The sequence below is a fragment of the Sturnus vulgaris genome, chromosome 2, assembly GCF_052056855.1.
Source record: "Sturnus vulgaris isolate bStuVul1 chromosome 2, bStuVul1.hap1, whole genome shotgun sequence".
Lineage (NCBI taxonomy): Eukaryota > Metazoa > Chordata > Aves > Passeriformes > Sturnidae > Sturnus > Sturnus vulgaris.
In genome coordinates, this window is record NC_142244.1 from 88,658,365 (window position 1) to 88,682,619 (window position 24,255).

General features: G+C 40.9%; 2 protein-coding genes across 7 annotated transcripts in view; one reads left to right on the forward strand and one right to left on the reverse strand.

The window, feature by feature from the left end:
• Positions 1-142: 142 nt before the first annotated feature.
• On the reverse strand, positions 143-10,602 carry TXNDC9 (thioredoxin domain containing 9). Of its 4 annotated transcripts, none has more exons than XM_088160027.1 (5): positions 10,451-10,602; positions 8,330-8,546; positions 6,034-6,152; positions 3,906-4,160; positions 143-1,678 (listed from the first exon to the last, which is right to left on the reverse strand). In XM_088160027.1, the coding sequence occupies exons 1-5, from the start codon at positions 10,525-10,527 to the stop codon at positions 1,561-1,563; spliced, it is 786 nt and encodes a 261-aa protein (XP_088016153.1). In that variant the 5' UTR covers positions 10,528-10,602; the 3' UTR covers positions 143-1,560. The 4 variants fall into 4 exon arrangements, with proteins under 4 accessions (XP_088016153.1, XP_088016152.1, XP_088016155.1 ...); XM_088160026.1 differs by lacking the exon at positions 10,451-10,602 and adding an exon at positions 10,085-10,233; XM_088160029.1 differs by lacking the exon at positions 10,451-10,602 and adding an exon at positions 10,037-10,060.
• A 20-nt stretch (positions 10,603-10,622) lies between these two features.
• The window catches only part of EIF5B (eukaryotic translation initiation factor 5B), a 35,647-nt gene continuing 22,014 nt past the window's right edge, over positions 10,623-24,255 (forward strand). The window contains exons 1-2 of one of the 3 annotated variants that reach the window (XM_088160024.1): positions 10,623-10,834; positions 11,002-11,473. Coding sequence is in view for 1 of the 3 variants with exons in the window: in XM_014892917.2 (XP_014748403.1) it covers positions 12,135-12,169 (35 nt within the window). In the remaining 2 variants the exon portion in view is untranslated. Of the gene's footprint in view, positions 10,835-11,001; positions 11,474-12,012; positions 12,170-24,255 lie in introns of those variants that run through there. The other 2 variants (XM_088160025.1, XM_014892917.2) reach the window with 2 other exon arrangements.

The following is a 24,255-nucleotide window of genomic DNA, read 5'->3' on the forward strand; positions in this document are numbered from 1 at the left end:
TCCTGTATGTCAAGACAGAACTGTATATCGCCTGTTAGAAATCTATAAAGGGCTCATACACACTTTCTGATGGACTTTATTAATAGAGAAATTAATCCACAGCATCTAGATCTCCTTCTTTGAAAGGATGCAGTAGTCAACATTAGAATGAAAATAATTTTATTTCAATGTACATGAACAGAAATAAAATATAATTTTTTAAACTTAAAGAGATATATTGCTGGGCTGGCCCAATCACAAGTGTTCTCTACTACAAGGCAGCAAGACTGGCTAGACCCATTTCACTGCTTTTTGGACCAACAGGATTTCAAGTACCACCTCAGAAGGGTCCTTCAGCACAAAGCAAACAATTTTTTTGAAAATGAAAAGAAAACTCATCAACTGTTCACCTAGCCAGGAATTTTATATTGTGTCTAAGGAAGATCTCTTTTAAAAATTCTGTCCATAACTGAAGAACAGTACACAGTATGCAGCACTATATCTAAACTTAACAATCAAGGTTTCTCCCAAATACTTTTCTCTACTCTACTCTCTTGTACAAAGCATCTGCTATAAAATCCACACGTTCACAACCACAGAATGATACAAACCCGTGAACAAGGCTGTTTTCAATATGCTTGTTGCTATGTGCTATTACCTGCTGTATCAGCTCTGACATGCAGCATTCGTAGATGGTAAAAGGGCATTTCTCTTATTTCAGAATTCACAGAAGTTATGACTGCTTTTACAACTTATAGTGCAATGCAGTTAATTTATTCAATGGCATGATATGGTACCATAAGATAAGCAATTATTTGTTAATATGCACAATTTCTTTACTAATAATTTTGTGGTGCGTAAGGATAATGTAAGCAATAAATTTAAAAAGACAACTGGAAGAGGAACTGATAGAAAAAAAAACTTTTTTTTTTTAAAGTGCCTGTTACCTCCTTTAGGAAAGAAAAACAGAAAAAAAAAAACCCTTGTCAGATTCAATGAAAACAATAGGAAGTAGTTCCTCACACAGCACAGTTAACCTGTAGCCTCCTTGCCACATGATGTAGGTGCCTGGATACTATGAGGATTTAAATAAATGTTTCTTTCATTATTTTAAGCAGCAAATGCTCTCAGATACGGTGTTCCTTAAGTCACAGATTGCTTAAAGTAGATTGTGGGGAAGCATTGCTATCTGGACCCTGTTTTCATTCTTCCTTGTGCATCTCCTTTTAGCCACTGAGACCGGATCCTGGGCCAGAGGGACCTTTGGTCTGACTTCATACAGCTGTTTCTAAGTTACTTCAAAACATTTCATAAACTTATACTTAAGACAGAGGGCTTAAGTTCATCATTTGTCATGTTGTTTAGTTAGAAGGACTAAGATTTTCAAATTACAAATGACTTCCAGAAGAGGAAAAAAAATACTTAAGCTTTTTTCTGTTGTGACTCAGTTGTATAAAACTGTATAGAAAAATGAGAATTATGTGCAGATGTAATGAAAAGCAGTAAGCTTTATAAAAAACATTCTTAGAAATGTACTACGCATAAACAAAAGATGATTTACAAATATATTTAGTGGCTCTTCTAGTCATCATCAGAATCTGAATCATATATCTTTCCTCTGATGGTCTTCTTGTCCAGCTTCGTAAAGCTTGTTCCATACTTCTTTTGACTTTGAAAAGGTGGCTCCATCAAGTTTCCACTACAGAAAAAGGGTCAGACAAGTTGATTAAAGCCATATTCATACAGACAGTAAGCATCATCTCTAATGACCTAATTAGAATGTGTTTCTCCAGAAAAACACATTCCAAGAGAGCGCAATGCCTACTTGCTACAGCAACCCTAAGCAGCACTGTGGTGTTGCTAGCACAGCACATCCTGGTCAAAATGGCCTGGATAACTGGAGTTAAGACAGGAGTGTGAAAGTAAACAGCACCTGTGAGTGGAACTGTAGAAAAAAACTGTCTGAAAAGGCTTTTCCTGCAAACTGATCAAGCTAAAGACAACCATCTGTCAGATTAAACTGTAACCAGGGAATTACATACAGGCTTTTTAAAACAGATGAGGAGCCACCACAAAAGAAGCTAAAATGTTGCTAACAAGGACTTGGGAGTCAGAACTGGGGTTTGCCAGAAGTCACCTTGTGCTATCTCTGCCTAGGCCAGGCAGAGCAGTTTCCCCACAGGATTGCGCATCTTCTACAGGACTGTGGGGGAACTTGCACCTCAGAGTGCCTCCATGATCCTGCAGGGGCTCTCTCACCAGCATGTGCATCCATGGAAATGGACCTGTGTTCCCTGCTGGGAACAGCAGGTTTTCACATAAAGCTGGAGCACCTGCTTCTCTTCCAGCAGGGTTGCACAAGGAAGGAAATCCCCTCTGGCTGCTCACAAAAGGGTGTGCCATGCTTTTGCTCACATGACCTGTGAGGGGTTTGCATCCCAGTGTCAGTGAGTGAGTGAGCAATTAAAACAATTACAACCTCCTGGAATTAGCTATAAAGGGGTGTTTAGAAATTTTACAAAATGTTAACACTATTTTGCTGATATTAATCTTAAATATACAGTTCACTGATCGTGATTTAATTACATACATTAACATATCACTTGAATCTGATTTTGGGCAAATAATCTGACCTGAACAGTTTTTCCCCTAAATAAAGTATATCTTTTACAATCTGCTATCTCACAGGTTGAAGGACAAGAACTATTCTAAGCTCTGAGGAGGCCTATGCCCTTTTCAGGAACTCCAGAGAGTGGGATATTACTTTCAGAGCAATGTGGAAATGTGGCTCGCATTGCAAAGCCAGGGTCTGCCAAAATGAACAAAGAACAAAACTGCCCCACTCCACGAGGAGCTAAGAACAAATTCACAGTACTAGTAGAGTCAAGTAAAAGTAAAATTATGCCATAAGCCAACGTATCAATGTTTAGCAAATTCAATGGTGCCTGATACTACTCCAGTGAAGGATTTTTCCATAAAACGCTTTTGCTATCTAGAATACGCACCCAAGCTGTCTTTGCATATTTGCTTTTTACAGAACTGGGAAATACCAGTTGTTTTAAAATTATACATTTCAGTCATCTCACCCAAAGTTCAATAGCTACTAAGCCAAACTGAGTAATAGCTTCTTTGGCTTTAAGAGACAATACTTCTTGCCAAAATTTTACCTCATCAGACATTTAAATAAATTCAGTTAATGAAATTTAAAATTAAAAAAGCATTAAAGATATTTAAAACACTAGAGCAAAATTAACCTAAAAAGAGAGATGACACTTGAGCCACATCAGAAAGCAGAATTTTGGTAAGTAATTCTCCTGTAGAGTTAGGCTACTGTGGTGACAGATATGTTCGACTGCCTTTTGTTCTGTAGTCTTTAGCAAGATACTTATGATGATTATATTGTACTGTTACTCAATTTATTTATACTTACTCAAATTATTTTCCATTTTTAGTACTGTTTGTTGAAGAAAAAATATATTCATGTATGCAATACTGACTTAGATGCAGTTTAAGGATGACTTAACAGAGTTTTCTCTGAAGCAGATTAAAAATGCTTAGACTTCATTGCATTGCAACTGTGACATGAAGCATCTATACTTGCTATAGGATTACATTAGATGCACAACTCTGAAGCCATATCAGAGTATCACTGCTACTCCATACACCTCATGACAAGAACAGGGTTTATTTTTATTACTCTACAGAAAGGACAACTCAACACTCATTACAACGTCTCAATACTTTGCCAAAGAGATTCTCTTCTTTCCTTTGATGAAGCACACAGATTAAGTAACTAGATTAAACTCTTACATGTCCTTTCTAGCGTACAACACACTGAAGTTACAACCTTTCAGATTCTCCTGTCTGCAAGCTCATTCTCTTTGTACTTTATCTGAAAATAAAAGAATCATGAAATGCTTAATTACCTGTAATTAATTACATCTGCACAGCCTAATCTCCATTCTAAGGTTTCTGTAGTGAAGTCATCAGTGTTACCGAGGTCAGTAAAGCCCACGACGTAGTCTTGTGTTTTTCCATCTTTTATTAGTGCTAGAGTGGGAATTACTTTGATGCGCAGTCTCTCGCACAAGAAAGGAGATTTTTCAGCATTTAATTTCAAGAATTTTGTCTCAATGTGCTTTTTTGCCAATACAGTCAAATGTTTGTCCATTATTTGGCACCTGTGGAAAAATTAACCCAAAATATATAAAGTGTTAGAATGAATAAGCTGAAGAATATGTGTTTGAGAGAAAGTTTAAAAGGAGCAGTAAATAGCTAATTCTGTCATATTAATACTTAAACACAACTTTTGTACTTGAGAATTTAGTTTCAAGAGAAACTGTATTTCAGCGGTAGCTGGATTTAATGACTAATAGTGGAACAGCCTGGAGCACCTCTACTGTACAATTATACCATCCCGGTCTCTAATTTCTTCCTAATTACTTTCCATACACCCAGAAACCTCGCTCTCATTTCTTGAGGCCTGCACTTACTGATGACATTTCTTTCTATTGCTCCAGCTCTGGCTTCACTGCCTGTCAACTGGGAAAATTTCTCTATAGAAGATTTCTTCAGAGAAGGACTCTCAATGTGTTAGTGCATTGGATTTTTGCAGTCACTACCTTCACAGCTGAGATGCAATAATTCAGTGTAAGTGAAAAAGTGATTTACACAGGCTGCTTTGCACAGCAGTCCTAAAGGTAAAAATACTTCGCTTTTCTGTTGCCATGGAATAGGAGTCAGCATACAATTATTGTTTCTCAGCTATGGGACAGTGAACTGCTCAAAAACTTGTCAGATCACAGAGATTTGTGGGCTCGTCACCTGCAATCCCAGCTTTCTGGACAGTCTTCTCTAAGCAGTTTGGCTTAGCAGCATGAACTCTGTGACGTGACTGTCCTTAAACTTGAGAGGAGAGCTGAACAGATCAAAAAGCTGGACTGGCAAAGATGAAAGCAACTTGATACGGTAGTTGGTAAACCCAACACACAAGCTTCAGCCTGTTTGCCAGCACGACACACTTTACAAAGCACTTTCTCAAAAGTTCCTTCTCCTGTCTGAGCCTACAGACTTTGCTGATTCAAGAAACAGGAATCCAAACCTGTCCTAAGCTCCTTTATTTGCAGTGAGAGCCTTTCACCGTCTCTTGAGTAAAAACGAGCCAAACAGAACTGCTTTAAACACTTAGGAAATATAGGACACAGATATCTCACCACTAAATCCAGCCTTGGCCTCTTTCAATTTCTCACATGGAAGCTGTTTCTGTTTATATTCTATAAGCTAGGGAGAACATAACACCTTTGGGGGAAAAAATAAAACCCAAAGAACCAAAACCAGGACAACAGGCTCCTCCTTCAATAAACTACTTTACTTCGCAGCTGCATTTTAACAGAACACATTGAGAGAGACCCAGTGAGGAATAACCTACAATCCAGAACTTCTGAAATTCTTCCAAGGAAGTGGGACATCTTAGTTTGGGTTCTTATTCTGAGTCAGCACATATTCTCAGATTTAGATGTCTCACACTCTAAAAAAAGTGATAGAATCACAAAGGCACAGGCACAAAGGGAAAGCAGCTACAACTGATCCTGTCAAAGTAAAAGGTTAAATTCCAAGATGCCTAGACAAAATTTTGATTACCTTTTTTTTTTCTGTTTGCCAGAACCACCTGGAATATCTCTATGTGGAATAACCAAATCTTTTTTAAATGCTGCTCTTGTATAGTCTACATTTACAGACCTGGCTGCCTCAAACTAAATCAATAATGAAACACAGCAGTCTCTCAAATATTGTCAAAGAGGTTATACATCTATGTTCTAATCAACTATGCAGCAGAATATTAATTGCTGTCAAATCCTGTTCAGATTAACTGTAGTGGAAAAATTAAATTTGAAAAAATCAAGTGTCATAAAAGTAACAGATTTATAGTGAAGCAATGCGAATACATCTAAAAATGCCTATTCATGAGTGGGATTTGAAAGAACAAAAAAACGTATCTGTTTTTGAAGACATCTTAAAACAAAAGGTTTCTTCAGCACAGCTTATTTACTATACCTGAATGTTGTATCTCTATAGAAATGGCAAACCACATTTTTACTTTCTTTGACTTCTTGGAAAAAGTCTCTCTCGCTTGGGATTTCTCTATATTCTCCATGTCCTTTTGAAAGCCACTCCTTTTGGAAAACATAAAAGCAAGTAATTAGTATGGAGGTTGTTAGTATTATCTGTTATGCAAACTCTGCAGCTTTTAGAAAATGGAAGAGGGGGCCTGCAGTGAAAATCCATTTCAGAGAGTAGTGGAGAAACAAATTACTTCCTACCCTTTATCTTTTATTTTCAAAATAAAACTAAGGCCACTTCCCTTATTTGGAAGTACAAATCTTGTACAGAGCTACAGAAAATTCTGCAATGCAGCCTCTCAGTAAGACAAGACTAGTTGAAAGAATACAACAAAAACTCTTGGCATTTGAATTTTTTTTTGTATACTCAAACAACTCACCTTAAATGTGGTCAAGTAATTGCACAAATTAAATAAATTTCTTTTAATTTTTTACTCTATGAAAAAAATCAGCGAGAAAAAAGCCTACTATCTCATCTGCAATATATGATGCTTTCCTATCAAATATACACTAAAGGGATCTTAACATGAATCAGGCTCACAGAAAATAATTCAGAAAACACATTAGCACTATTAGTCATAACACTGATAGAGAAATAGGATGTCACAAGCTAAAATTTAGAGGTAGCTTCAAAAATTGTCTGATTAAGTGTGCAAATACAGTTTCCAAAGTGCTAATCTTCCACGTTTTTTGACACACATATTTAGGGAAAAAACCCACTACATTACTAAAAGTTAATTGCAGTGTATTTAAACAAGTAAATCTAAAGACTAATCTAAATGATTAGAAGCAGTGCAGTATGACAAAATTTGACAAGAATCTTCATTTTCCAATGGGGGAAGAAATTTAGATAAATCACTGCTCCTGATCTTGCACTTTTGTCTTACAAAGGTGAAAGACAAAAAAGGTTTCCAAGCAAACCAAAGATATCCTGTAAGCTAAATCAGGATAGAACAAAGAATCTCCTGAATACTGTATACATTAAAAATTCATGGAAATATGAGCATGTGAAGAAGTCATCATGATGCAAATCAACAACTCACTGATCCCTCAACAGTGATTATGCATTAATTCTCCTCTCCACAGATTTATTCTGGAATAGTGCGACAGCATACTTCTTTTACTGAGCAGTATCCTACTTCACATTTGCATTTGAAAGTGTGTGAGAACAGTGACTTAAGACCAAATGACATGAGAAAGTTTTTGCATGAAATCTATCACATGTTCACATCCAAGGACATCTAAGCGTTACGACTTCTGAAAAAAGAAAACACTAGAATCAAATATACACTGAACTTCTGAAGACAAGTGAATAGTGTGCCACTTTCTCTACTTCCATGTTTACAGAACCAAAGCTGCTGGCACTGCCTGTCCTCCAGCATCCCAGCCATGCCATGACAATCACTGCATTCCCATTTCAAAGTCTGGCATCTGCTTTTAAGGACTCCATCACAACCAGACATCTCCTTTCAGCCAAGTGACTTCTTCCCCAGCACAATCAATTTCTTGTTCAGGTTAGCTCAGATGGAATTAGCTGAGAAACCTACAGCTTCTCTACTTGTAAATCAGGTCTCCCACCATGTTACCAAAATTATGGTGTAAACTATTGTTCAAAAAGAGCTCTGAGGGAGCATATAAAGACCACCTCATTTGACATGAGGTGCCAGATCCCAAGGGAGATTCCTTCCTGTAAGAGGAAATGAGCAGTCATACCAAGACAACATTTCATTGGCTTAGAATGAGTGTGACAAATTATTCCAGCCTAGGAACAAGGAAAATTCCTGTTTTACCCTTCTACAAAATATCTTAACAGGAGAGCACATATCACATGCTGTAAGTAACAATCCAGAAGCTTCAGAAGAAAGACACTTCAGGAGGAGTCTAAAGCCGTAGGGTTAGGTTGCCTACAGGACTTATGCTTCCAGACAGCAACGTTCAGTGAACATGCACACATTCAAATCTCTATATGAGACTTGTTATCCTATCCTCTTGTAACAATCACAGAAGTTCTTCTTTCCTCCTGTTAAAAAACACAAAGCATGCACACATGGACAGACACTTACTTTCCTGCATAATTTAAAATTAATAAGCACAGAAAAGAGAGAAAGAGGGAAATATCCACAAAACCAACCAAATAATCCCGAACACTTAGTTCACTTATACAATTTCCCAAGGGTTTCAAAAAAGTCTGTTACCCTCTACACATCAAGAGTCTACACTACAGAAATTACTTGTTTCTGCTGCTGGCTCTTTCTCAGGGCCTCAAGCCTCCTCTGTTTAAGGTGTTCCAATTCATCTTCATCCATTTGGTCCAGCTTCTGTATTTCAGCATCCAGATGTTCTTCCACAACCTTGGCTGACTGAAGTATTTCATTCTCTAAAACTTTTTGAAGGATATCAACAGGCGTATCAGCAGCCATCTTTAGCTGGAAAGTGGTCTCTTCAGAGCTGTGGAAACAGTGATACAAGGAATTAACGTTTACACAAACTCTTAATTAAAACTTTGATCTCTCTTTGCTTGCAGTTCACACCATAGAAAAACAAAGTGCTCTGCTATTTGAAGACAGGAATAGTTAGCAGATAGTTCTTTTCTCTACTGCAACCCACTTTGGAGAATACTTTCATGATGAACACAGATGGCAAATGTACAAGTCAAGTCCTATCATTTCAGCCACAAAGGCACCTTCTGAAAGTGCACAAGAACCTAAAACTGCTTGTTAATATAAAGAAGAAAAATTCACCAGTTCCAAAAGGATGCTCATCCTGAGCCAGATGTACCTACTTTAACAAATATTCTGAAAAAAGAAGATTCAGTTGGAAAGCTCCAAGCTGCTGGGAGGAGGTATAAGATGCTACAGAACAAGTCTAAGCAATGCTCAGAATGTAAGTTTGTGCCAGTAGTTTATATGCAATTACTTTAAGCTCCTCAGGCACATTAACATATTTAAATCTGAGTTAACACTCCTGTCCTCAGCTACAAGAAAGACAAGGTGCTCAACAGCAAATGCTCTAGGCCAATACACTGCTTTAATTAGTTCCAGAAAATTGCTATTGCAAACAGCACCCTATGGCAGCCAGCAAGAGGATTTAAAAGCCACTACTTAATTGCTGTCTGAAGAAACACAGTGAAAATAATTTTTTGTAAAGTCCTCTCTGCCCAAACACATCAAAAGACACAAAACCAGAGTGCATGAAGAGTTGTGACAACACAATCGACTGTTCTCCCCAATAAACTTACACTGCAGAAAATCATCAGTGTAGTGACTGACAAGTTTTGAAACATTGACAGTGCACAACCACCCTACTCATACTCTCAACCTGCTGACCACGGATCTGACAGTGCTGAATTTGGGTCCCAGGGTACTCTTGGCTGTATTTCAAAGCAGGCAAACTGCCAGCGTCACTCACTGGCTCTGTGAACACCTTGCACACATAGGCAAGAGAAACATTCTAAGTAACGACGGGAAAAGTACCCAGATCAGGGCAGCAGCGCCCGGCCCGCTGCCACACGTGTCACACTCGCTCTGCCTCCCTCTTCCCAAAGCTGCTGACCAACAAGTCTGTTCGCCCTCCCCCTTTCTTGCATTTCCAGAGGGAATATGAACCTTGCCGGTGAAGACCAGAGGCCAGCAGGTCTCCAGGCGACGGAGAGACCCTGCTCAGCAAAGGGAGCAAAGCAAAGGGAGGCTCGTCCTCCAAGCAAGCAGGAAGGAAAACAGGACCAACCCCCGCCACTCCCCACAGCAATCCGAGGAGCCCAGCGGTCTCCTGGCTCCCAAGTCGCAGAACCCCGCGTGCCAAGAGGCCTTTTCCTACGCAGCCAGGAGCCTCGGCACCACCGGCGGGAACGCGGTTCCACCGCTCGGCCGGGAAGAGGCGCCGGGGTCCCGGTCCAGGGGGGCGGCACACGGCGGGGGCACTGCGCAGGCGCCGCGTACCTCTCTCCGCGGAGTCACTACACACAACGCCACAGACAATCCACCCACCCGCCTCCGGGAGAGCTTTCCAGGGGCGCCGCGCCGCCCCGCCCCGCCCGCCCTGCCCCGGGCGCGGTGCTGGTGATGTCGCCGCTCGCGGCCGCAATCGCAACCCGGTCCCGGTCCCAGGACCCGCCGCTCACCCTCCGCTTCCTCGCACACCGGCCGCGCCCCTCCGCCGCTATCGCGAGAGTCAGCGCAGGGCGGAACATGGGCGCGTGAAACTCTCCCCGGCGCGCTGATTGGCCGGGAAAACGGGCGCGCGCCCCTGCGGGAGGCTGCGCGCGCACCCGCGGAACTACCCGCGACGCGCTGACTGTATGCGGGCCCGCGGGCGCGCGCCCCGTGCCGGGTGCGTGCGTGCGTAGGACTCACATGAGGGCGGGAGCCGCCGGCTTGGAGCCCGCCCGCCCCGCGGGAGGAGCACCCCTCGCTCGAGGTGGCCGCCCCATCCTCCGCGCCGCCGCAGCTCCGCCCTGAGGCGTCCCCGCCTTCCACAGCACCCGCCTGCCGGGGCGCTGCGATTCCCTCTACCGCTATGCTTGTGAGGGGCGGGACAAGGCACGCCCCCTGTTTCCCACTCACTTTCCCGTCGCGTGGGTGGCTCTGGCGGCTGCGGAGGAGATGGTGGTAGCGCCCGCTGCTGCCTCGGCTCTCTGGGGGATTCCTGCTTGGGGTTGGGCGTGAGGCCGAGGCCGACCCCGGTGGGGATGTGGCGGTCGGGACCGGCGGGGCCGAGCCCCGGAGCGATGGCGTGAGGTAAGTCACACTGCGGAGCCTTACATCTCCGGCGGGCTCGCCGAGAACCGGGCTGTGCTGCAGCAGCTGCAGTTCGCCGTCTCTTCGCTTCTTCCGGAGAGTGCGGTGGAAGATCCGCTGATATAAGCACTAGGATATTAAAGCGTGGTTTTTGTTTTTTTTTAAAGCGAACAACAGAAAAAAAGAGAAAAAACACCCCAAGAACAACAGTAACAAAACCCAACACACGTGTTCTGCTTTCTTCTTTCTTGGAAATCTGGCTCCCCGGTACCGAAATGTGCTGACGGGGAAGGCGCGGTGGGAAGATAAACTCGGCCTTATCTGCAGTCGGCTGGGGGAGCCTGGGTGGGAGACACTGATAAGGAGCTACAGCTGTATAAAGGCAGAGGGAGGTAAGAAGTCAGGGTGCTAGGGAGCGAAGCAGCATGGAGGTGATGATCCTGAGGCTGAAAGGTGCAGAGAACAGCGAGCCTTGCTCTGTCGACCAAAGGAGTTACGGCGGCAGGGTGATGACAACAACAACACGTGCAACTCTCAAAGCCTATTAAATAAATACATAAAATGATGTCTGTGCTTCCTGTGAGCGTTGTTCTTTCTGCTCCATCTTGCTTTGCTCCGGAGGAAGGTGGCCACAAGAAGGTGAGGTCGCACCTGAGAGCCCCTCCGCCCCGATACATGGTGCTTGCTGCCTCGCTTCCACGCTCTCTCTCTGAAGGTGGTAGGCGGGGAGGTGCTGGGGGTGACGGACCAGCGGAGCCCGGTGGAGTGCTGGGGAAGGTGTCCTGGGCGTGTGCCACACCAAAATTACTTCCTGGTCACTGTACTGCTGCCGTGCTCCGTAAAAACTTCCCCCTTAGCCTCTCCATTCCCCCACTTTGGCTTAGCTGTCCTATTTGCCTCCAGGGAAACCTTTTCAGACGTGTTTATTTTGGCTATCAGTCAGGTTTCACGGCCAAACGGGCCACAATCCTGATAGGAAGTCCTGAGGCCCCTGGGGAAGGCAGGAGGGCTGGAGGGAAATTACAGACTGGGGCATCATTTAGATATTTCCCGGGGCTGCCTGAGGACCAGAAGGAAAGCTGCAAGATTCCGGACGGCCGGTCGGTCTCGGAGCACCCGAGAGCTGCCGGCGCCGGGCCCGTTCCCCCTCCGGCCGGCAGGAGGCGCTCGCGCGCGGAGGCCCGCGGGGCGGGGCCGGGGCCGGGGGCGGGGCGGGCGCGTGCGCGGCGCGCGGCGGTGCCATATGCGCGGGGCGGCGCGCGGTCAGCGCTGAAGGGTCGTGCGCGCCGGTGCCGCCGCCATGGGCAAGAAGCAGAAGAACCGCGGCGAGGAGAGGTGAGGGATACGGGGAAACCCCCTCCCACTCCCCCGTCCCGCCGCAGGGACCCTCATGTCGGGCTGCCCGCGGCGGCGTGACACGGCCCACACGGCGCTGAGTCAGGCGCCGGGCCGGCCGGGGCTCGCGGCCTCAACGCAGGCGGGGCGCGCAAGGCCCGGCCCGGCTCGGCTCGGCCCGGCCGTGCGTGTGTTTGTCCGTGAAGGGGCAGGCGGCTCGATTTCCAGCTGAAAAATAACTGCTTATTGCGATTGAAGTGATTCAAATGTGGGTTTCTTAATTATTTTTTATCTCTTGCTGTGCGTTCGTGCTATAGATCGTGCTGTGACACTGATAACTGCATGTTTCGTGTGCTTGCTTGGTAAATGCAGATGGTGGGTGTTTTAGTGGTTGGAGGATAAGAGATTCGCCTCTGTCGTTATACTCTGCCATAGAGTCTTGGCCAGTGCCCTATCTGTGAACTTTTTTGTGTGGAAGAGTTTCCTATAAAGGCAGCTGTATTAACCATATGGAATGCTGACCAAATGACATTGTGTATATATATACACTAGCAGGAGAGAATGTATTTTTACTTGTCGCTATAAAATAATAATTCAAAGAAACAATCAGTTTAAAGAGTGTTTTTAGTTTTTAATAATGACAGGTAGTTAAATGAAAACTGATGTCTTGAAACGTGTATGAACTAGTAACTACAGCATTTTTTCCTTGAGCCATTACGTGTTTCTCCTCTGGAATTTCTCCCCATGACAGCTGTGTCACAAAATACTATTTAATCTCTGAGAATTTATTACTTAGGCATGTATTGATGCTTACTTAAGGCTGTTTACTCTATCAGGTTAGGGTATAAACTGTTTCAGTTTCGCCAGTCCTTTCTAGGTAATGAGTATTTTCTCAGTGAGGTATTTTCCTCATCTGGCTGTTTTTCCTGATGCCTTTTGCCATGCCATGTATATTGCTTTTTAGTGTCATTAATGATTATTATTGTTTCACGGGCTATATTTCATGGGAATATCTTGGGAGCAGTTCTGATGAGGAGGTGAGTTGAGTGTGACTTAAGAAAGAAGAGGGAAGTGTTGGATATTTGTGCTCTAAAGGAACGAAGACCTAGTGCCTATCTTTGTATGCAGTGTGGTAGATGCCAGATGTGTGGAAAAGCCTTTGGGTACTGAAACTGCTTCTTGGGGTTGTTTCACAGGTAGTGGCTGGTGTGCAAGGAGCACTTTGAGTCTTGGTGCCTGCTGGATACTTTATTCTCTCTGTGTAAATTATTGAGAACAGGCGTCTGTGGTGTGCTACACACAAAATATCGTTTGTCTTTAAAAATGGAAGCATACTTTAAAGGAACGGTCAAGAATTTCTTGTTAGAATAGTTGAAATCTCGAGAGCCTAATTATTATTACATCAGATCTTAATATTGCAAAAAAGAAAGGACAATAGTGCGGTTACAGTAGTTGAGCTCCCTGTTGCCAAGTCCTAAGGTCAGTGGTTTCATCCTGGTGGTGGTGGTGAGCTGCTGCAGAGAGCTGTCAGCATCAGGTGTCCTTCACTGGCTGCGTGTAATTGCTCATGGTTGTGGTTTCATCTTCCTCATTCTGGGATCCATTTGAGATCGTTTTTATATGCTTGTTAATGTGACTTTGCTTTTCACTGATTATTCCATGAAGCTTTGTGGTTGGCTGCCTCCATTGGTTAGCTCCACAGTACATCCAAATAAGAGGAAGACACTGTATAAAATACTATTTCTTTCTTGTTTGTTACCCCTAAAATCAATTTTCTTTAGGTCTGCATTTCCTTCAGCCAGCCAGTCTCAAGTTCTGGCGTGTCCTGTGTCTTTAGGACCAAGTCCGTAGAAGCCATCTCTGTTTATCCCATATGCCTGTGCCCTGCTGTGTCTTGTCTCTTCCCTTCTCAAGGCCACTGCTCCCATACCAGGCCTGTATTTCTCTACACTACATTATTGTTGTGGACTTGTGAATATCTCATTCTGTGCAGTGACTGTTTGTCACTGATTCTATATAAAACTGTGGTTGCAGCATGCCCAGTAAATAAAAATAGAACCAATTAGGCATAGGCACCTGATTAATTAGAGAAATTGCTGTCACAGCTAAATCAAGGAACAGTTGCAGGCAGGTCAGAAGTTCAGCTAAAGTAAGCCTTGACAGGTTTTAGTCCCAGGGTCTTGTAAATGCGGTACCGAGCTTAGGAATTGGTCCCAGCAGTGACAGTACAGTCCTAGAGCTACACAGTTGTATGGCAAGGAGAGGGATGATGTGGAAGAATATGAACAGGAATGTGTTTGAGAAAAAAGGACAGGATGGTTACAGTGGCTGTGTTTTATAGCAGGGGATTTGAGGGATGGAAGTGAGGATGGACCTGGAAGGCCACTGATGTTTTGGAACAGGTGTTACTTGCAGAGGTAACTTTCATTTTTCTGGTGGTCTTGGTTCTAGCTGACATCCCTGTGAATATCAAGTTCCCCTGAGAGAGAGAGTGCACTGCATGTTTGTGTCTATGGTTTGAATCTGAACTTCCAAAATCCCCTCTATTTCTGGTAAAGTGAGAGAGGAATGGCACTATGTAATCAAAGGCTTCCAGCTGGATTTGCTTGTTGCATCTTCAGTTCTGTGCCATATAGTGCTGTGCTATTTATTCCCTCCTTTTCCTCTCTTTTTTTCCTGCAACAATTATGTTACAGGTACAATCCTTATATCCCTTTTGGCTGCAGCTCCCAAAGTATGTGGCAGCTCATGGGCACAACTTGTAGTGCAGAGGGAGCATGTGGGAAGATGCAGGTGGTTATGTTTATGCTGCGAATATTTGAGAATTGATGTGGTGACAGGAAGGAGATTTTCTGCTCGACACACTGAGACAAATTATGTAAGGTATAAGTAATCTTTACTCTGCTTTTCTCTCCTTAGCCCCAAAGCTTTGACTTCTATAGTGGAGTTTCCTCCTCCCCTATTTCTGCTGAGTATGGTAGCAGTCATACCAATGGGTATTGATGTGTACTGAGGATGAATTTTGTCCCTATTTGTACTTATACCCTGTTTCTATAACAAGACCCCGAGTGAGATGATAGCTGTGATGAGTAGGAAAAAAATGAAAAATGCAAGCTGTGGCCTGTTATGAATACAGATTGCTACCTGAACACTACGAATCTGTTCATACTATACTAGCACCTCTGTTATGCCCTTCTGGAGCTCTCTTAGTGACTCTTGCTGCTTGATTGCTGTGCATCTGCCAACGAATAATGTATTTATCTAGAATGCTCAAATACACGGTCACTTTGTGGTGTGTTGGGTGCTTTGTGAAGGTGGAGAGCGTCTTGGATCAAAATAGCTCCTAAGCCATAGGGGGAAGTCGCTTTAATTGTTTCCTCTTTGGAATTTTTCTGTTTGTGGTGATTGCTCATTTTCAAATGAAATTTCCTAGCAAATATTTCAATGAAGATGCGAGATCTTGAGTTTTCAAGCTTTCCTAATTGAAGAGCAGGTGCTCTGATGTATAGTCTAGCTCCTTTTGGGAGGAGTGTTATGCTTTGGTTCTTTGATATGGTTGTAACGGCAGAAGGTATGTCAAGGTTCTATCCTACAATCTTTGGAATTTTGTTAGGAAATTTTTTTAATGTGTGTTAAGAAAGGCTGTTATAAGCTACAGAACTCTGCTTTGAATCTGAGCCTCAAATTGCTGCTGTAGACTTCCTAGTGAGTGTGCTATGTACTCTATGTTACAGGTTATTCCATGCCTAGACTATGGATCTTTCCCTTTGAAGGTGTTAGCTTTTCATGTGTTTTTCCTCTCCTCCCAGCTTTGTCAGCTTCTTTTTCTCTTAATAGTTTCCTTAGCTTCCAGTAGGTAGTGTTTAGCTGTGTTTATTCTTCTGCCCTTTAATAATGTGACCTGTTGCATAGGCATTCCACTCTGATCATTCATGCTTATTGCTTTAGAAATTGCAGGTGCTGGCTGTGATTCTGCAGCCAAGAGTGAACACTGCTGCTAAAATAAGACTTACAGTGCTCTTACTGATGCTGTGTATTGCTTTCTGTCTGGTGTTGTCTACTAATCAGTATGTTTGGTTCCTTTTCTGTTAGTGTATTAAGTCTTATCGATGTTGTGTAGAGAAGTTCTGTGAAGGCTAGAGCATAGTTTGGAAACATTCTGTACAGTAGTGTGTCATTGTAAGTTATCTGCTTCTCAAAATATTTCCACAAGCAAAGCTTTCTGCAGCTTCATCAAGGAGAATAGCTGATAAATCCTTGAAATCCCTGTTTTTCCAATCTCATCTGGAAGATGGAAGATTTAGTACTGAAAGATGAAGTAAAATAATGCAAAATAAATTTGCTATTACAGAAACTTGTTGTCCTGTTCTCTGTAAATGTATATTTCTGTTCCCCCCAATCCTATAGTTTTTAACACAGGCATTTCAAATATACTTATATGTTTCATATATATACTTGCTGGATTTTTTTTTTTAAAGCAAAGCATCATTGTAAAAAGTCTATAAGGGTCATGAAATATCTGTGGTAAGCATAAAAAAAACCCCCCACTACACTAGGGAGATTGTAAGAAGCATCTTTTCTTGTGGAAATCTTTATTCTTTTCATTGTCTTCATGATGGCATCTAAATCTCATGTGTAACTACTGTTTATGAAAAGTATGAAAATACATAAGTATTCATAAGTATTGCAAGCCATCAGGAATTGCAGAATCTATTGTTTCAGTTCTCTGAAGACTTCTGATAGCCTGAAATATGTTTCTTTAAATACATGTCGTAAGGTGAAGTGTTGGTTTTAATCATAGCTAATGTAGGTGGGCATCATTTGCTCTTCAGGATTATAGGCAATGTAAAGTGTGGTTCTGAGGTTGTTTTAAATTGTGTTTTTGTGATATGTTTTGAATTTATACAGTGATATGTGTAGGATATCGAAGTTGTAAAACATGAACGTGATGGTAGTTTCTGTTGTCCTTGCACTTTTCTTAAACAACAACAACAAAAAACCCAAAAGAACTTGTTCAGGGAAGACTGAATGCTAGTTTTTTACTTAGTGTTTCATATTTCATGCTTTTAGTCATCTTTTCTCTTGAGAGGTAAACATATAAACTGAACCTTGAAGAACTGCTTTATTCCAGAGAGCTGTGTTGGCAGATACTAGCCATGACAGACGCTTTTTAACTTGAAGTTTTGCTATATCTTTGTTTAAATGGGAATTTTAGGTTGTGGGGTTGTGGTGTGTGCTTTTTCTTCCTTTGGTGATTTTTTTCCTTCTTTTTTGGTATATTGTTCATTTTGTTTGGTTTTTTTTTTTTTTATTTTTTTTTTTTTTTTAATTTGGGTTATATAAAGGAGACGTCTTATTTTTCTAGAATCCGTTTCGGTTAAAGGTGTAGTTCCCTATCTTTTTTTTCAGAAGGTTTTGCTGAGCTGATAGTTATGCCACTCTTTTTCCCCAGCCAAACTTGAAGGAGAAGACATGGCTCTTTAATATTAATAATGGAATCATTGTCTTGGGAGCCTGGATGAAAAGCAATTACCCTTTTAGTCAGATTTTACTTCCTTGCTCTCTCTTGTAATTAGGTAGCTTCACCGGCTTCCTTCATCTATGAAAAATCACAAAGATGTAGTTCCACGTAAAACTTGGTTCAGTTGAGCTGCTGGACATTTCAAACGTTGTGGTGTTACTCTTGCTGTCCCCAGCTGCCAGCTGTACCTGCTTCCATTGCAGTGCATTCAGTACTTATGGGCCCACAGAACAAATCAGGTGTGTTTTCATCTGCTGCCCAAAACGGCATGCCAAAAGGACTTGTGGCCACAGGATTGCCTGAGCTGGTAAGAGGGCAAGTGTGGCTGAGAATGAGCAAGGAAGTAAATTCTTCCCTCCCATACACCCTAGTTTGAGGAAAAGGCAAGAGGAGGGTGCCCTGTTTCTGGGGCTGTGATTTTTATTTTTATTCTTTAAGCAGCAGTGGTGGGTTGTATAGCTGGTGCTCATGTGGACACTTAATTTTCTGAGCTAAGAAAGGAGCAGAGTTCATTCTTTCCTGCATTTCAAACTGTCTCAGTGTCATGTAAGTTAAATGTTTTCAGTGGAAGAGAAAACAAAACCAAAAAAAGAAGGTTGTGCTGTTGATGTACTTTGATAGGCCAAAATGAGAAAAAGGCCGGGGCTTTGTTTTCATGTTTTGAATAGCCTTGCTGAGCCAGCAGATGTCTGCATTTTTCATTTCATAACCTACTTAAAGAACGAGTTGGTGATGTGGGATTTTGAACAATTAAATTATTACATCCAAAGTGGCTTATGTTTTGGCACAGTTTAAACTAGTTGCTCTAGAAGAACTGGCATTCTGTCTTACATACGGTCTTGTAGTTGTTTTCACCTGTACTATTAAGCATGTGATGCAGCATTGGTAACTTGCTAGTTTTAGATAACTTTGTATTTAGAAATGCATCTTACTACTGGGCTTATGGCTCATATGTGGAGGATGGATAAGGTGCTCTAGGGAAACAATGATAAAGATCTGTCTAGAGGTATTAGTTTTACTTGGTCTAAAACAACTGCAAAGCCAAAGACATGCAAAGAGATGGTTCAGCTTCTCTTCAGTCTTTTTGAAGGTCAAAGGCTTTTTTTTCTTAAGCAAAGAAAATTACTTAATGACAGTGATGTTCCTTTAAAGGAGGTTAGAAGAGCTGGTGTCATGTAACTGATGAAATATCTCCAAGATTGCCTCAGCAAAAATGATTCTTCTGATTATGCAGGAATGTGGGCAGTGAGTTCACAGCAGTGATGCAACTTTCTTGCTGTGTCAGCTTGCTGACTCTTCTGCCCCTTGCACATGAAAACTTAGTTTCTTTGTTTTAGTCTGTTTTTAATTGTACAGTGTTTTCTTACATTTCCACTTCACCTTAACAGAGACAGTTGAAAATCAATCCTATGTAAAAGATTTTTAGCATGATTTGAGTTAGCATGTTAACCGTAGGATGAAGGCAAGCATAATTAATCATGTTTGTGTTGCTCAGTGCAAAGGATCAAAAAGTGCTTGTAACTTTTTAGTCTGTGTGTACACTTTAGTTTTGGTTTCAGCAGGACAGTGTTATCCTGTTGACTTTGTATGCAAAGCTGGAAGTTGGCTTTCCCGTAGTTTGGAGATTGACTCTACTGAAATTAGGTAAATGAAACTGCAGAAATAAAATGGAAGAATTCAGCTTAAAATGAGACAAATTGATATGAATGGGGGCAACTCAGCTCCTTTGCATAATCCTATTGCTCCACTCTTTCAGTTCATGAATGGATTAATAGTTTTTCTTTGCCCTTTATCTCACTGCTGCCTCGTCAGGATGCCATCTCTGTCATGTGTAGCTGCAGGGTGCCTGTTTATAATGAAGTTTTTCCTCTGTGTTTGGGGATACATATTGTAGGTACTGTAAAAAGTGTACTGGAAGTCCTACTTGTGTGTAGTCTTAAGAAAGCATAGGAGGAAAACATGCATGTTTGCTGGTGGCCTTGCTGATATAATGAGCTTGTCTGTTACTGGAGAGTCTGTGAAATGCTCTTGGTCAGTTGGCTTTCCTTCACTAGAACCGACATGGAAAGCTGGAGGAGCTTGTTTGGCAAGGAAGGACAATTATGCATTTTAGCTGCAGAAGTTCACTGAGCAAAGAAAAATGATAAAATCTTATTAACTCTTATTTCAGTAGCTCTAATATGGTCTTCCTGCATTTGGCTTTGTTTTCCTGGGCAATGCTGAGGAAGTCTTTCAAATTTCCATGCCTAGATTTGTCTATTACAGAGATTATATTGCAGACATTATCTGGCCTTAGTATGGCAGGTTCACACTATGAAAATTCCTTAATGATGAATATATCAACTAAGCCAGTACTCGAAGTAAGTTTTTAACCTTCCTTGGAAGACAGAAGTGATAAATAGTTAAAGTATACTTGTAACTGTTCTAATGCACTTTATTAGGGATCATTGATACCTTTTGTTATTTTAGAATCTTAAGCTTAAATCTTGATTTGGAGCATGACAGCTTCTGTTCCAGTGAGTGGTACACTGATGAACACCTGTGATATTGTAGACTGAAGAAAATGGTGGAACTTAAGAATTTAAAAATAAATCTTACTAATTGTGAACAAGTATTAGAAACTGTGAGCTTCACTGTGTGAGGGATTTTTTTAAAGCAAAATGGGAAAGCATACATGTAAAAGACTAGAGTAAAGCCTAGAATGTAAAAACTAGGATTACAGCGAATTTCAGCATCTGTGAATCAGAGTTTGTGTTAGGGTCAACTCTGGTATCCAGATGGCTTCCAAAGGGAATTTCTATGTTCCGGCTGTTGCAGGCCATTGCATCAGAAAAAGAACTTGATCCAACACTGTGCTTGTTTCTCATGTTTAAAAACAACAAACACCCCCTCAGATAAAATAAGTCCAACACCTTAAGGTGTTTTTAGTATTTTTTGGCAGATGCCATGTATTAGCTGCGGTGTTGGTTTGTTTGTTTTTAAACTCTGTTTCTACTCTTCAATACTGTTTCCTTGCTGTAACAGCAAGAGGAACACTGGAGAGTTTTTTTTTTTGTTTTTTTTTCTTTTTTTACAGAGTGCTTCTATCAGTCACAAGATTTTTTTTTTCTCTTTTCTGACTCAATAGCTTGCAACTCTGTGCGATCTTATAAATAGCAGAGTTACTGGATGTCTTTGTACATCTGACTGAGCAGTGGTAGGTGACAGCTCTTTTATTTCATAGCTGTTTTAATCTTCACACTGAAATTTCATATTTTCTCTTATAGACAGGATTTGGAATTGTAGCTTTATTTGTTGTTGAACATTTTTGTTTAACATATAATATGAGCAACTTAGGTTGTATTTTGAGTATTGATTTCTGTTACTGGCCTGATTTGATGTTTTGTTTGTGTGAGAGATGTTACTGAATTCTTCTGTTGCCCATGCCTGTCTTAAAAATCTCCAAACACTTACTTGGGCTTTCTTGGGATGATCTGGGTATATTTGATTCTGGCTTGGTACAGAATGTTGGGTTAGCCCAGCATTTAACTTGTGACCCAGTGAATATTCAGGAATCTGTCCTTAAGTGGCTTTTCTCCCATGTAATACAGGTTTTCATTAGTCTGTGCAGAGCAACTTGTACTGAAACTTTTGGGAAACAGTTGAGTTCCTAATGTAATTTCTAGGGCATTAAGGTAAATATTTTTGCAGTATAAAGTATGTAAATGTTTCTATGTGCTATTTTAAAGATTTACCTTACTGTAATCCTGTTTAAATGGCAAAAGGCCATGAAATTGTGTAGGGAAAATGTCGAGCACTTTTTCTTTTTGATTAGTGATGTCATTCTAAAGAAAAAATACTTAGTTTGATATATGAAATGTAGTGATATCTGTATATATGTTATTGATTACTGCACTCTCGTTTAAGTACCGTGACTTGTCTTTTCCCTCTGCAGAGTTTTGCCCTATCTTAGGCACAGAACTCTGTGGAAAAATGTCTGCAGCCATTTTTTTGGAAAACTACTTGTTTAGGTTTGAATGAAGTATGCACACCTAATTCCTGCTATAGTTTAATGTATTGAAATGCTGCTTTAGCAATATCAAAACTCTTTTTATATCTGGTAGCAAAAATAGAGGCTGGAATCAAAGTATGTGGATTACAGAAGTGGCTTATTCTTCACCTATGAAACAAAGGAAAAATCCGGGAAGTAACCCAGTCTCTGCACTTTGTTTTCCAGATCTCCTTGAGCCTCTGATGTTGGGGTAATGTGAGGGGTTTTTTTTTAGTGCAAAGCATTATGAGCTTGAGTGGTCTAAGGTAGTGAGACAGTGTATAAAGTCTTCATGCAAAAGCAGTTTGAGGTCAAAATTGAAAACCACACGAGTATTCTGGTCTTTTTAGGTTCCTGTTTCAGGCCTTCTTAGGGTTGGACTCTAGTAAAGGCTGAATGGATATCTTGGAGAAGGGTGTTCCTGAAAGAATGTTTGGGTTTCTGAAATGTGTTAGGGGACTGCTTAAAAACCTCTACAGGAAAAAGTTCCATGGTGTATCTAACAATGCCCATAGGAAATGTGATATATATTATGTATCTAAGTGTAGTGGGTTCCTTATAAAAAGGAATAATAATCTCCCAGGAGTGGGGGGAGCTTCTTCTTAATTTTCTTTTCAACTTTCTTATGAAATCTTAGTGGGATGTTATTAGAGTTTTAAAAGCCAAGGAAATTCAAGATCAGTATGGGAATAAATTTGTAGTAATGGAAGCCAGTGTTTGAATTCCTCAGCTTTCCAGTGATATTCTTGCTTGTCAGTTCTTATGAATTACAGCTGTAGATATAATTGCATGCAGCCTCAATTTTACTTCTTACTTCATTGAGGCTCAAATATTTGAAGCTTGCTCTATCACTTCTTAGTGAATGGAAGTGTAGTAGAAAGTGTAGAGGTTTTGTTGGTTGGTTTGTTTGGGATTTTTTTTTTTTTGGTCAGAAACCACTGACCATTTCTTCAGAAACTAAACAGTGAAAACCAAGTTTGGAAAGGCTTTTGTGTTGATGCCGCTATTGTGACAGCTGGACAATCTTCATTATTATTATTCCTAAACTATTCTTGCTGGTGGGTGTTAAAATTTAATGTCTGTCAAATAGGTTTTTCAGTGTTTGAGATGATTTTTTTTTTTTTCCCTAAAGAAGTTTTCTTGTTCAAAGTTCAGTTGAAGTGAATTGATTTAACAGCAAATAAAACCTTACCCTCTTTAAAGCATGTATCCTGGAAAACATGAGATACCACAGACATCTTTGCTTGTAGCAAAAAGCCCACGTGTTTTATGTTTGGACATAACTTTCTGCTAAACTGCATTGTGATAAAACAGCCCTGATAATATCCATGTAAAATATGAGCTGTTTAAAGGCCTGGTGCTTTAGTATCTGAGCAGCCACATGGTTAGGCTCCTGTAGTAAGGGCAGCAGTACAGACGTGGAAGAAGTAGTAGTAGAGGATCTATTTTGGTGTTTTCAAATTACTTCAAGCTTCAATATGACTCGGTCTCCTCCATTAACTCTGAGAGGAAAAGGAGGTAAGCAAGTGTGTTTAATAAACTTGATATTCAGAAGACAATGCAAAAACAAGTTTGAAGGCCTGTGTGTAGGCCTGGATATATAATGTAGTTAGCCTGACATTAGGGCTTCAATTCTAGGTATAGAAGGGAGTGGCTTTTTTATTTCAGTTGTTACCCTGATATACAGCCAGTTTAACTGCTTATAAAAACAGCACTTTAATTGCTGAAACATCAAATTATCTTAGGGTGAGAATGGCCAAAATGTCTATTTTTCTCTTGAGGGAGGTGAGGATTACTTTAGAGATCTTGCATTAACTATTTGAGAGATACATTTCTTTTGACAAATGTACTACAAATCAAGTCAGCACATGATGGAGTGTTACTAGGTATATTTTAGGTGTGTTTTTTCTTCTCTTGACTGAAAATATCTCTGGCAGTACAGGTGCTGTGAGGTATTTTGTTGTGCTGCTTTTTATTTGGTTTGTTCAGTCTACCCAGAAGAAAATATAAGATGTTGAAAATACAAATAATCAATCTTGGCCTTTAAACAAATGACATACTTTGTTGCTTAGTTGTGCTGTTGTCACATGTAGAAAGTTTTTGGTGACTTGCATATTCCTGATATGTTGGAAAAAATGTTTGTTAATGTCAGCATTCACTTCCAAAAGAATCCAGCCCTTTCCTTTTTGTGGAGAACTGCAACTTAGACTTACTGAATTTTAGAATCTGTAGTTGAATAATTAAATACTTAGTTTTCTTTATTAAGATTCAACTTCTGGTTTTATAAATTGGCACAACTGAAGCTGTGGTAGTTTAGAATTTGCTGATACCTTGAAAGTCCTGAATCCGGAACAAATTTATTTCCCTTATTTTCTGGATATAGTTTTGGGTATTTGGTGAGTCAGCCTTTGGCTGATTTATCCTGAGTAGGTATTAATAAACGAGACAGTGAAATTGTAAAACAACAGTTTTCTGCCCAGTTATCCGAGGCAGTTAAATGAAGTATTGACAGCTTGTTGATTAAATGGGTTTTGA

What these genes read in the sequence shown, in the direction of transcription:
- TXNDC9 (XM_088160027.1), bottom strand. Translation starts at nt 10,527, where the DNA reads ATGGGGCGGCCACCTCGAGCGAGGGGTGCTCCTCCCGCGGGGCGGGCG. An exon ending in CCGGCGGCTCCCGCCCTCAT is followed by an intron (nt 8,547 to 10,450) that starts GTGAGTCCTACG and finishes CTGTTTCCACAG; the next exon opens with CTCTGAAGAGACCACTTTCC. An exon ending in TATAGAGATACAACATTCAG is followed by an intron (nt 4,161 to 6,033) that starts GTATAGTAAATA and finishes ATTTTTCCACAG; the next exon opens with GTGCCAAATAATGGACAAAC.